The following is a 13221-nucleotide window of genomic DNA, read 5'->3' as shown; positions in this document are numbered from 1 at the left end:
ATATCTTTCAACTAGATACATCCAACGGAACTGTACCGGTCCACCCAATATTATCTCCCGGGGTAAATGTATTGCTAAATGGACCATGACATCAAAAAATGACGGTGGAAAGATTTGCTCAAATTTACATAGTATAGCAGCAATGTCTTCTTCCAGTTTTTGCATCATATCTCGATTCACTACCCGAGCACACAAATCCTTAAAAAACATATACAGTTCGGTTATGGCAACACGTACAGCAGATGTTAGCTTCCCACAAATTCCCACCAGTAATAACTTCTGCAAGAATACGTGACAGTCATGACTTTTCAATCCGCCAATTTTCCAGTCATCAGGGCTTACGCATCTACTGATATTTGAAGCATAACCATCTGGAAACTTCACACCTTGCAACCATTTGCAGAAGTCCATCCTCTCCTCCCTTGTCATTGTAAAACATGCATGCGGCATGACCACCCTCTCACCTTCCACTCGTAAATGCAGATTATGTTTAATTTCCATTCTCTCAAGATCTTTCCTTGTCTTAATCGTATCTTTTGTCTTTTTATTGTTGCTCATCAATGTACCCAGTATATTATCACAAATATTCTTCTCTATATGCATTACATCCAAACTATGTCGCAACATGCAGGACGACCAATACGGCAACTCAAAAAAAATACTACGCTTTGTCCAATTCAATTCTGCTACTCCTCGTTTTCTCTTGTTCTTTCCTCGACCTTTGCCAAAATTGTTCGCTGCCACATATACCAATTGTTCCAGGATCTCTTCCCCAGACAACTCATTTGGCGCAATTCTATCTTCTACTCGTCCATCAAACTTAGTGGATTCTGTTCTCCATGCATGATTTGTTGGTAGATAACGTCGATGACCCATGAAACACAACTTTTGAGAATATTTTAACCACTCACTAGTAGTTTCTTTATTACACGTCGGACATGCTAACTTTCCTTTAGTACTCCAGCCGGAAAGATTCCCATATGCCGGAAAGTCATTTATCGTCCACATTACCGCAGCATGCATCTGAAAAGTTGTTGATGTGGATGCATCATAAGTTCTAACACCTGCTTCCCATAACTCTTTCAACCCTTCAATCAACGGCTGCAAATATACGTCAATGTCATTCCCAGGTGATCTCGGGCCGGGGATAAGCAAAGTTAACAAAAAGTTGGGTGCCTTCATGCACCTCCATGGTGGAAGATTGTACTGAATCAACACTACAGGCCAAGTGCTATAACTTGTACTCATATTTCCAAAAGGGTTGAATCCATCAGTTGTGAGTCCGAGGCGCACATTCCTTACTTCTATCCCAAATTCTGGATACTGATTATCGAAAGATTGCCACGCAAGTGAGTCAGGAGGGTGCCTCATAAATCCATCATTTGTAACTCTTTTCTCTTTGTGCCACTTCATATCGTGAGCTATTTTCTTACACATGTATAATCTTTGCAACCGGGGTTTCAATGGAAAATATCGCAATACTTTAACCGGCACGCTTTTCTTATCCTTCCACCTCGACTCTCCGCATACAGGACATGCTTGTTTCTCCTCGTACTCCTTCCAATAAAACACAATCATTCTTGCACGCATGTATGGACTTATACTCAAACCCTAATCCCTTTCTCAACTATTTCGCTTCATAAAAGTTCTTCGGCAATGCAGTCCTTCGAGAAGCACTTCGTTAAATAAGTCTAATACCATGTTTATTGCTTTGGTTGACATTCCACACAATGACTTTATGTGAAGCAACCGCACAATAAACGACATTTTAGAATGTTTTGTACAGCCTGGATAAAGCTCGCGCTTTGCATCTTCCCATATTTCCGGAAAATTTTCTGAATCATTCCGTCGCCCACTTGAGCCATTGTCGTCAACCTCATCCATAAACATCCCAGCTCCAATGTCACTCAACATCTCCTCCATCTCATCTCGCTCATAATCATCATCCACGTGCCGCAAATTTTCCCGCTAACTGAATAAGTCATCTGCTGATTCTGCATACGGCTTACCATGAAGTACCCATCGAGTATACCCCAAATCCATACCGTTCACAAATATATAACTTTCAGCTTCATCCAATCCTATCGCACACAAATTTTTACAACCTCGACATGGACACTTAATGTAACCACGACTATCAGCAGAGGCCTTTGCAAAATCAATGAAGGTTCTTACTCCACGCGCATAGGGTATGTAATCTTTTCCAAGTCTATCGCGTAGACGCATCCAACTTTTATCCATTTCTAAAAACATCTAATTTTTTAGTAACACAGAGTTAAATACACATCCATGTCATGATACATCATGTTCAAAGTATTCTTTCTCAAGGTAGTTGGTCCTATCCCATTCGAGATTATATTCTCCATATTACACAAGACCCGTCACTCTACTACTTTGAACGTTAGTAGAAATTTTGGCAGCATTTTCCCATAATTCTCCAAGTATACATGTTCACATATAGGGATTATGACCCTAAGAACAGTATACCCAAAGAACAAATGAGGAAGACACCGAAACTTCATACTAAACGTTCAAAGTAGGAATAACGTGTATTTGCAATACAGATAATATAATCTCTAACTGTCCACACTAGACAATTCAGGAATTAATATACACCTAAATGTACACTAATTTCCAAACGGGTCTAAGGTTATTTATGCAATGTTATACAACATCTAACAAAAAAGTCCTGAATTGTTTGAATTAACATTGTTTGAATTAACATTATGTACTAATAATATTTATATTATTAATGATTTATAACACTTAGAAATTATTTGTAGACTTATATAATTCCTAATAACAAATTATACTTATTATTAGTTATATAATATATAACACTACTACAAAATATATTATAATTAATATTATAAATTATTGATAACACTTATATTTTATCTGTTATTATATAGCACAAAATAACAATTTTACTTATTTATTTCCTATTTAATATAATATATAGTAAATTAGATTATAATTACTAATTATACTATATATTGATAACACTTAATTGTTATCAGTTATTATATAATTATTACTATTATTGCCAAAATTATTATAATTATTATTATTAAATAAGTTATTATTATTATAATTACTTATCTATTTCTTATTAATCCTTCTTTAATACTATATATAATTACTTGATAATTATTATTAGGGATTGATACTAATAACACTATACAATATATTATTAGAAAAAATATTTGTTATTATTGAGCTATTAGATTTTTAGGAATTATTATTTTATAATTATAATTTTTAATAATTGTTAATATATAATATAGATACTTATTTATTGATAATTTTACTAATACGAATTTTAATTCTTACTATATAATTATGCCTTATAATTGACACTTATATTTATATAATATTTATTATATTAGTTATTTAACTAATTATATCGATAATAGTTGTAAATAATATTATAACTTATAATTATCGTAACTATTCAAATATACTATATATATTGCATATAGTCCTCCAATTATATTATAATATCTACTATGCACAACAAATAATCACACTATTTATTTTTATCGAAATTGTTATATATATTCTTTAATCACAACATATTACTAAAATAAACACATAAATTCACAAAGAATTATTATTCAACACCATACACTATACTAAAACATTATCACATTAAGAATAAACATATTCAATAACAACAATTTTTCATTTTAATTCATGCAAACAACACAATCCATATCACAAATTAAATCCACAATAAAAATGTAACAATAGAGTTTAGTATATATACCTTGTGCTCAAAATAAATTCCTCTTCAAAAATCACAAATTTTCAACAATTCCCAACAAATGACCCTTCAAAAAATACACAATACTAGTTAGTTAAATATATATAAAAAAACATTGACAAATATCATGTAAATTACAAATAAAATAGAGAAAATTTTATTACCTTAATGCTTAAAAAAAGCCTTTGCAAACTCTCTCTTACACTAATGCTCTCTCACTCCCTCTCTCACTCTAACTCTCCATTTCTTCTCTCCCTCTCTCTAAAACTCTCTCTCTCTCTCTCTCCGAATTTCACGCACGCTGAAAGCATAAATGACTCTGCTTTCCCGTGCGTGAAAGTTTTATATTCTGATTGTTATACAATTAACGTTCAGACGTTCATTAATGAAACGTTCGAATGTTAATTTACCCACCGAACGTTCACACAGTAACGTTCGAACGTATAATTATCCCGCCTATCATTTATACAGTACATTCGAACGTACAATTCTCCCGCCTATGGATTCGCTCATCAAGTTCGAACGTTATACTAAACGTTCGAACGTACTGTTAATTTTTGGTTTCAGCGGGAAAATTCCCTCCGAATTTATTATTACGTCCGAAAGTTATTCAATAAGGTTCGAACATAAATTAATAAATAATTTTTACATAATAGAAGTTAGTATAATTAATAAATAATTTAAATATTAAATTATAATATTTAATATATTATTTAATATATAATTTGTACCAATTATAATATATATAACATAACTATTATATAAGAACGTACTATATATATTATAATATTATTATTAACTAATAATAATAAAATATATTATTACATTATACCTATAATATAATAACTATATTATATATTATAGTTATAATAAATATATATATAATATAGTATATAGTACTAATTGTATATTATACTAGTATAATAGTAGATATTATAGTATATCTAATAACTATATTAAAGTAACATAGTTATTAGATAATATAGTATAAGTATTATATAGTATATTATCTATATATAATAACTATACTATATAGTATCTATATTATATAGTATATATTATAGATATAATATGCTACTAGTATATTATATAGTATATTTACTACTTGTATGGTAATATAGTATATATACTATATAGTAGTGTATATATATATATCCAACAATATATATATGGACTATAGTAGTATATTAAAGTCATTTACATATAATATATATAACTATGATATATATATTATACTAACCTATTATATATAATTATATTAAGACTAATATATTATTTAGAAAATTAATATTTATAAAGTATTTATGTTAATATATAAACTATACATATATACTATATATTACACTATTGTATATACTATAGTTATTATATAGATACTATAGTATATTAACTATAGTATAATATATATAAATAACTCTAGTTATACTACAAATATATATTATTCACTATAATAATATAGTTTAACATAAATAAGATAAAAATGATTATTATATATAATTATATATACTACTTTATATTAATATATATATAATAGGTAACTATAATCTATATTATAGTTATATATATTATATGTAAATGAAGTATATTATATTATATTAAATGAAGTATATTATATTATATTTTATATAATATACTACTATAGTCTATATATATATATTATACATACTACTATAGTATATATAATATATATATTAACATAATAAATAGTATATAAATAATATTATAATATATAATATTTACTACTATATAATATATACTATATATATTAACATATTAAATAGTATATAATATATATTAATATTATTACAATAATATATACAATAATATTATATAATTATTATATAAGTATACACTAGATATTATATAATATATAATATCTAGTGTAATAACTATGGTGTAAAAAACGTTCGGACGTTACCATTTAAACGTCCGGACGTTTTGATTAACGTCCGAACATATACGTTATACATTTGCATGTCGATATAACGTCCAAATGTATAATATATAACATTCGCATGTAGATATAACGTCCGAACGTATACGTTATATGTTCGCATGTCGATATAACGTCCGAACGTATAATATATAACGTTCGCATGTAGATGAAACGTTCGAACGTTAATTAATGAATGTTCGAACGTTAACTATATATAAAGCCTGGCCCGACGGTTTCCAGGCCATTTCTCGCACTAAAACTCTCACTCTCTCTTCCTCTCCGCCACGCACGCCGCCGCAACCGTCGTCAAACGCCACCGCAACCGTCACTAAAAGGTAATGTGCCCTCCCCCTCTTCTATTTATTACCATTTTAATCGGTGGGTTTCAAAAATTCGAAACCCACCGTAGGCCGATTATTATTCGTTGCATTTCCAGCCACCATTCGCCGTAAATTGATAAAATAGGACCGTAGAAACATTCCCCACTGTCAGTAGATGCTTATTTTGGTTGTTTGTGGCTTCGAAACATGCGTTTCGAAGCTTTCGGAAATGGCTGAGTCGACTCAGCGATTCCGATTCGTAACGTTCGGACGTCACGACCCAACGTCCGAACGTGTGACCTTTACTATTCCTTACATTCGCACGTTAAATTGTAACGTGCAAACGTAATTTTTGACGTGCGAATGTTTTGTCCAACACTTTAACATAACGTTGGATAAAACGTTCGAAAGTAAACCGTTGGTCTTCTTCGGCTAGTAAGAACGTTCGAATGTATGATGGTTCAAATTCATTACGTCCGAACGTTGATATCATACGTTTGGACGTAATGAACTCATTCGTCCCTTTTTATCGAACGTTTAAATTAAACGTTCGATAAAATGTCCGAGCGTATCATCTTTGTACATTCGCACGTGACATTGTTAATTTTAACATGCGAACGTACTTTCAATAACATTCGAACGTTTCCTATTAAAATTTTTTTATATCGTTTCTTTTTATTATTATTATTATTGATATTGGAAAAGTGAAATTATTTAAAAATTTTACTATCAAAATTATGTAAATTTATAAGGATGATATTTTAATTTTCTGTATAATCCATATATGTCATAATACGTATGTATCTATGATTCTAATCATTTTTTAAAATATTATAACTTATTTTTTTTTTAATTTTCAGGATATGGCTCAGTATATGACAACAAGGAAGCGAGGGAGGGATGGAGGCAATCTGGACATTGCTCGACTGGGGGCACGAACTGTTATGGGGGAACGAGAAATCCTTATTAATGAGTTTGATGAGCTCAGCTGTGAGCAGAAGACGCTGAGAGACGTCTTCGTCACCAGAGGCTGGGGCCCTATATGCACATTGAGGGGAAAGATTTACCCCTCAATGGTTCGAGAGTTTTACATTGGGATGGCCACCATGCCTAACGATGCATCATCCCATACTCTCGAACTACGCGGTGTACAGTTTCAGTTCTTGGCGGATGTTATCGCCAACTTACTCCAGATTCAGCGTATACTACCTGAGTCAGTAGCTGCTCAGGCCGGTGACACAGCAGTTGCATTTTCCCCTAGCATATTCGAGGCAGATCCAACCGCTTCTGCTTCATCTTCGGGCCCTGTTGAGTTTATGCCCAATCATGAAGAAGATTGACCCGAGGGCAATCCTATTGCTACTGAGGTTGGTGATAATGAGCGGGACTAGGATTTCTACATCCTCACTGGCACGGACCGTACGAAGCTCGATAGGCCGAACTCCTTCAGCCAGAATCAGCTGCTGCCTTTCTTTCGCATGTTGCACATTTTTGTTGCAACAAATGTAGACCTGGTGGCACATAAGAGCACATTCAGTCGGGCTCGTGCACAATTCCTGATTCGCTTGGCACGTGGTGAGCCCATTGACTTGCCCCTCATTATATTTGAGCAGATCCGTTACGAGGCCAGCATCGTTACCACGGATAATCTCCCATACAGAGTCATCATCAGCCGCTTATTACTAGTCCGGGGAGTGCCACTCCAGGCGGAGGAGATGATAATAAACCAGATGAGCCCCATCGACATGACCACACACCGCCGGAGCATTGGACAGGGGAGAGGCTCAGCTCGACGTCAGTCTGGTCCTACGGCAGATCTTGTTCCCTCGACCGAGTCTGGGGCCGATGTTGCTCGCCCGTCGGCGAGTACTAGTCAGCAGTCGGGAGTTACATCTGCTGGGGATGTGTGACCTGCTTGGGTTGATGCAGTGATGACAGATATGAAGGCGCATATAGACCGACAGATCGATAGACAGATTGCACATATAGATGAGGTTGTCGCACATCTTGCACATAATGTAGATGTGCTAAACAATAAGGTTGAGACATTGATTGAGGAGTTTCGATCTTTTGTAAACCAGCAGTTTTGAAAGTCATTTGTAAAAATTTATCATATTTTATTTTTTATTTTCGACAAATGTAATGGACACAAATATTTAATGTATGTATTGTGTAGCTTAATTTTTACTCTTAATTTTTTTTTAATATAACGTTACTCAACCTTACTATTAAAAAAATATATATTATGGTTAATTTATGCAAATTAACATATAACGTTCGAACCTTATCACTTTAACGTTCGAACCTTGGCACTAATATATTCACGTTCGCACGTAATTAGATAAAACGTTCGAACGTTCGCGCTAAAAATTTTACATTCGCACGTCAATATACATAACATTCGAACGTTATTGTGACGTGAGAACGTATTATGTGAAACGTCTGAACGTTTTAAAATTCTTGCCCAACGTTTAGTGACAGTTCTCACAAACCGTCACAGTAAATACGTTTTAGTCACAATTTGGAAACCGTCACTATTTATAATCTGTCACTAAAAGCCATATTTGTTGTAGTGTTAGGGGGTAGCACTAGATGCACTACCAGTATTACTTACCCGACATTACAATCTACCTAGTCCTTTAGTACCATCATTTATTCAGTCATGGCCGTTATTTATTTTCATATATTAGAACATTCAATCATTTTCTTTCATTCATTGGGTCCTTTCAAAACTATAAAAAAAATAAAATAAAATAAATAAATAAAAACTCAATTGTATTGTAGTGTCATGTAGAAATCAATCAAGTGTTTGATCATCCTCCAATTTGGTACACTTTATTTATTTATTTTAATTCTGATCTATTCGACCATATAATTAATTATGATGAGAGTCCCAGTACTAAATAATAATAATATTAATAAGATAGATGCGGCCGGTAACGTGATATCAACGGACGTAAGTACGTACGGTACTTATAACATACGAGAAAGCATAAACGACGTTAATAGACATCCGCTGAATACAGATGATTATAACATAGAAACACACTTGCATGCATGCATGCGTTTTGAAATTAAATACCAAACCAAACTAGCTAGTACGTACGTACGTACACAGTGCAACACCAAGCAACAAACATATAATATAGATGATGCAGACTAATTAGTTAGTACATATGATCAAAGTGATCTAATGACCATCTCCTCATTATTTATTAATATATTTTATTATATGGAGATGGTCACATATAGTGATCATATCATGATCTCTCTGATCATCATGTACTATATATATATATATATATGTTACTTCTTATCCCTCGCTTCTTTGAGACGATCCTCCAGAGTTTTGAGGGCTTTGACCGTGTCTCCCAGCATTTTCACAATTGGGTTCAGCGGTGTTGGATCTCCTATCAGAGTTTCAACCTCTTTCCGAGCTGCATTAACTCCCTTAGTGCCATCATTGTAACTGCCTTTCTTCTCGGCCCCTGCGCCACCACTGGAAATTCAAAGATTAAACAATGTATCATATTGTAGATAAAATTTCACATATCGAGTTGATTTTGTATATACAGATTAACCCTATCGCACCTAAAAATTGGTCAAACTACGTGTACGTACTGCTTAAAGCTGGTGATCATATATATCCAGACCCCATAGGTTAATTAATCTGACAAATTACCACGACCAAAAATATAGAACTACATATATATATATATATTTACCCGATTGTATGGATCGATGCACTGAGAATGTCTATAAGAAGATATTCACGTTGTTTTGAAACTACGTACTAACAAATAAATCAACATTAAAGAACGAACAGGTAATACACAAATTCTCTCCCTTATTTATTTATTTATTTATTATCAAAAAATGATATATATATAGGGAGACTTGCATGACTATATATATGGAAGCAGTGTAGTAATTGTTCATGCAAATTAAGTGACGCACCAAATATGCCAAAATCAGTACTCAACTGATCACTTAGGATTGTACATAAAATTACGTACATTATATGTTAATATATAGTGATCATATCATGATCTGATCTCTGATCATGAAGTAATATATATATTTATGAATTCTTTGATTCTGAACATGAAGCTTGATCACCTGTACCTGGGATGTTTGGGTATGTAATCAAAGCTTGCTTTGTGGAGGGGGAAGGAAATTATATAAATATATGTATATATATAAATATTACCGATCAGTTCCTAAGGGAGCATACATTTTTGGGAGGCTTTCGCTTATGCGTTTGATTAGATCCGCAGTGCGCGTTGATATTGGAGCCAGCGAGTTTTTCAGCGTTTCCGTCTCTTCCTTAAGTGCGGTAATGTCTTCCAGGGCTTTTGATCTGAAAATATAAAGATTAAACAATGTATCATGTAGATAAAATTGACCTATCGAGTTGATTTTGTGCAGGTTAGCCTCAGCGCACCTAAAAATGGGTCAAAGTGCTTAAAGCTAGTGATCATAACCAGACCGCATGGGTCAATTCCGACAAACCACTTCCAGAATAGAACTACCCAATTATTCCAGTTTATATAAACCCGCTGGAATGTCTATAAAAGGATATTCACGTTGTTTTGAAACTACTAATTAATTAAGAAATACATCAATGTTAAAGAACGAACCGGTAATTATGGATGAATATATAGAAGGTTGGTACCAGCTAACTGCATTATCAATTCAACAATATAAATTACTAATAGAAATCACTCATACGATTAGATGCTAAGATAAATTGAGTTGGGTTGTAAGTAGTAATTTTTTGAGAGTCTCATTCATGAGATGGATTTGATTTTTTTAGGTTGAGACGGATTTAAATTTTTTAGGTTTGATACAAAAAACATTTCATTTCATCATTTAATTTTATCAAATTTTCACACAAAATACAATAAACAATTCAACTTTTTCAAATTTCAGAAAAATAATAATATTGAAAAATAATATTATAAATACTTTTTAAGTTAAAATGTATGAAGTAAATTGTGATGAATTTAACTTCTTCTTTTTTTTTTTTTTATAGAAAGTTAATAAAATAATAAGTCACATCAATAATTAATTTGAGATGAGTTGAAATAAGTTGAATTTAGTTTAACAGCCAAACACGAAATATTCATGCTGATCCACAAATTCTCCCCCTTATTCATGCATGACGTACATGATCATGTGCACCATATGGAAGTAGTAATTGTTCATGCAAAGTGACGCAACAGATGTGTCAAAATCACTTAACCGATGATCACTAATGCATGAGAATTCGTGCAATGATAAAAATAATAATAATAAAATTTAATAAAAAATTAATAATTCTCACCCAAGTCGCACACATGTAGTTTAGCCTCAGACAATTTACTTAGAATTGTAACATGACAGTGCAACGCATGCAATTAATATTATGATCAAATGTATAAGTTATAATATTATAACTTATACATATCATAAACTATTATGATCAAATGTGATGCATTTTTCATAAGGTACATACAATAGATATATTACAATTAATCACACTAATTGTATCAATCCCATTCATGCATGTACAACAAATACAAGTTTTCACTTTTTTCAATTGTTTTTCATTCTTTCTCATAAAAATACAATTGAAAATAAAAATGCAATTGAATAATTAAAGAAAAAACAACACAACGAAAATAGTTGAACGATATTGAGATGTGAAAATAAGATAGTCAAATTAATAACGTATCTAAATAACAAAGCAAGCAATAGCTATATATAAGATATCTTCTTCTTTTTTTTTATTTTTTTATTTTTTTTATTTTATTTAAGAAACAGACTTCATTTCATTCGATCCATAAAGGAAGTTACATTTGTGACTCAAGTTACAAGCCAACTATCATCTATTGTAAGCTTTCCCGTAAACAAAATATTTGCGATGGACGTTGTCTAAACGTCATGAAAACTCTCAAAAAGAGAGTATCATTCTCTGTATAAAACAGAGGAAAAACAACCCACATCAAAACTCCATTCTCCAAAGGAGGAGAAGTGAACAACACACCTATACTCCTAAAACGGAGGATGGAGGAATATATATATATAAGATATCTATATATGAAAAACATGAGAGATCATGGCTTCATAAAACATTATAGCTTCAAAAAAATTAAAATATAAAAAGGATGGGAAAGAGGAGGAAGATTAATAAGGAGAGGAGGGAAATCCGAGAGATCTAGAGATCGTTGAGAAAAAAAATAATAATAATGGAGCATTATTTGAGACTTAAGAGCTAAAACCAATTTTTAGAAAAGAATATTTGATTTTTTATTAATAGAAACTGTTTTTCATTTGCTGACTTTTTCATACACATTCAAACGCCAAAAAATCTTGAAAATTATTTATGAAAATTGTTTTATGATGAAACAGATGCAGCTTTTACATACAAGCTGTTACAACACAAAAGCTTAGGTGACGAAATAGGATTTTTCTTTATAATATATAATTGCGACCAAATTATTGAAAGTTAAACTTCACCACACTATAAACAGAACATATTTGCTAAATTAAAAAAGAAAAAAGGGAAAAAAGCATAATATATTTGCTCCAAAAAGAGATCGGCGTAATTACTCATTGGCAGTACCTGCTCATGTTGTCCAAAACTGCAGCGTGTCTAAAACCTTGTAGCTAGTGCCCAAGATTGAGATTTTGAATTTCTACGTAACGTAAAGGATACTATATATATACAGATTTATATTACTGTTGAGAATTATTAAGAATATATATATATATATATATTTTTTTTTTCCAAAAAGAAAAGGAGACACGAGTCATTTTCTTTCTTACTTTCACAACTACTACTACTACGGGATGAAGACGCGAGTGCATAATGCATATTACAGTTGGTGGGAAAGATATGATCAAACCATATCCTTTCACCTGCTCACTTAACTTCATTCGCATAAAAAGTAATAGGAAAAATATACTTACAAGCATAATTATGTACTAATCTATGCATCAATTTGATGTAATTGGTCAAAAATTAGATTTTATTAAAAATAATATTAATTTAAATTTTAAGTATGAATAAATCAGTATTGGTACGTAAATTAGTACGCGACTTTACTTGCATAAAGCAAAATCATTGTTAATACTATTCAATCTCATAGTAATTGTAATAATTTTTGATAGATGGTTTTAGCTTTTACATATGAGATGAGATGGTTTTAACTTTA

At 31.8% G+C, this 13221-nt stretch overlaps 1 protein-coding gene across 2 annotated transcripts; it reads right to left on the bottom strand.

Annotated features, from left to right (window-relative positions):
* Positions 1 to 9010: 9010 nt before the first annotated feature.
* LOC122294994 lies at positions 9011 to 12718 on the bottom strand. Of its 2 annotated transcripts, none has more exons than XM_043103995.1 (3): positions 12630 to 12718; positions 10233 to 10382; positions 9011 to 9521 (listed from the first exon to the last, which is right to left on the bottom strand). In XM_043103995.1, exons 1-3 carry the CDS (start codon positions 12635 to 12637, stop codon positions 9329 to 9331), a joined length of 351 nt encoding a protein of 116 aa, XP_042959929.1. In that variant the 5' UTR covers positions 12638 to 12718; the 3' UTR covers positions 9011 to 9328. The 2 variants fall into 2 exon arrangements, with proteins under 2 accessions (XP_042959929.1, XP_042959931.1); XM_043103997.1 differs by having other exon boundaries at positions 10257 to 10382.
* Positions 12719 to 13221: the final 503 nt, after the last annotated feature.

This window comes from Carya illinoinensis, chromosome 14 (genome assembly GCF_018687715.1).
Source record: "Carya illinoinensis cultivar Pawnee chromosome 14, C.illinoinensisPawnee_v1, whole genome shotgun sequence".
Lineage (NCBI taxonomy): Eukaryota > Viridiplantae > Streptophyta > Magnoliopsida > Fagales > Juglandaceae > Carya > Carya illinoinensis.
Note: the sequence above shows the minus strand (reverse complement) of the source record. Positions and strands in the feature narration are given on the sequence as shown.

Excerpts from the sequence above, each read along its gene's own strand:
- LOC122294994 (XM_043103995.1), bottom strand. Across the intron at positions 9,522-10,232 it reads GCTCCCTTAGGAACTGATCG|TGGTGGCGCAGGGGCCGAGA; the intron begins GTAATATTTATA and ends TTGAATTTCCAG.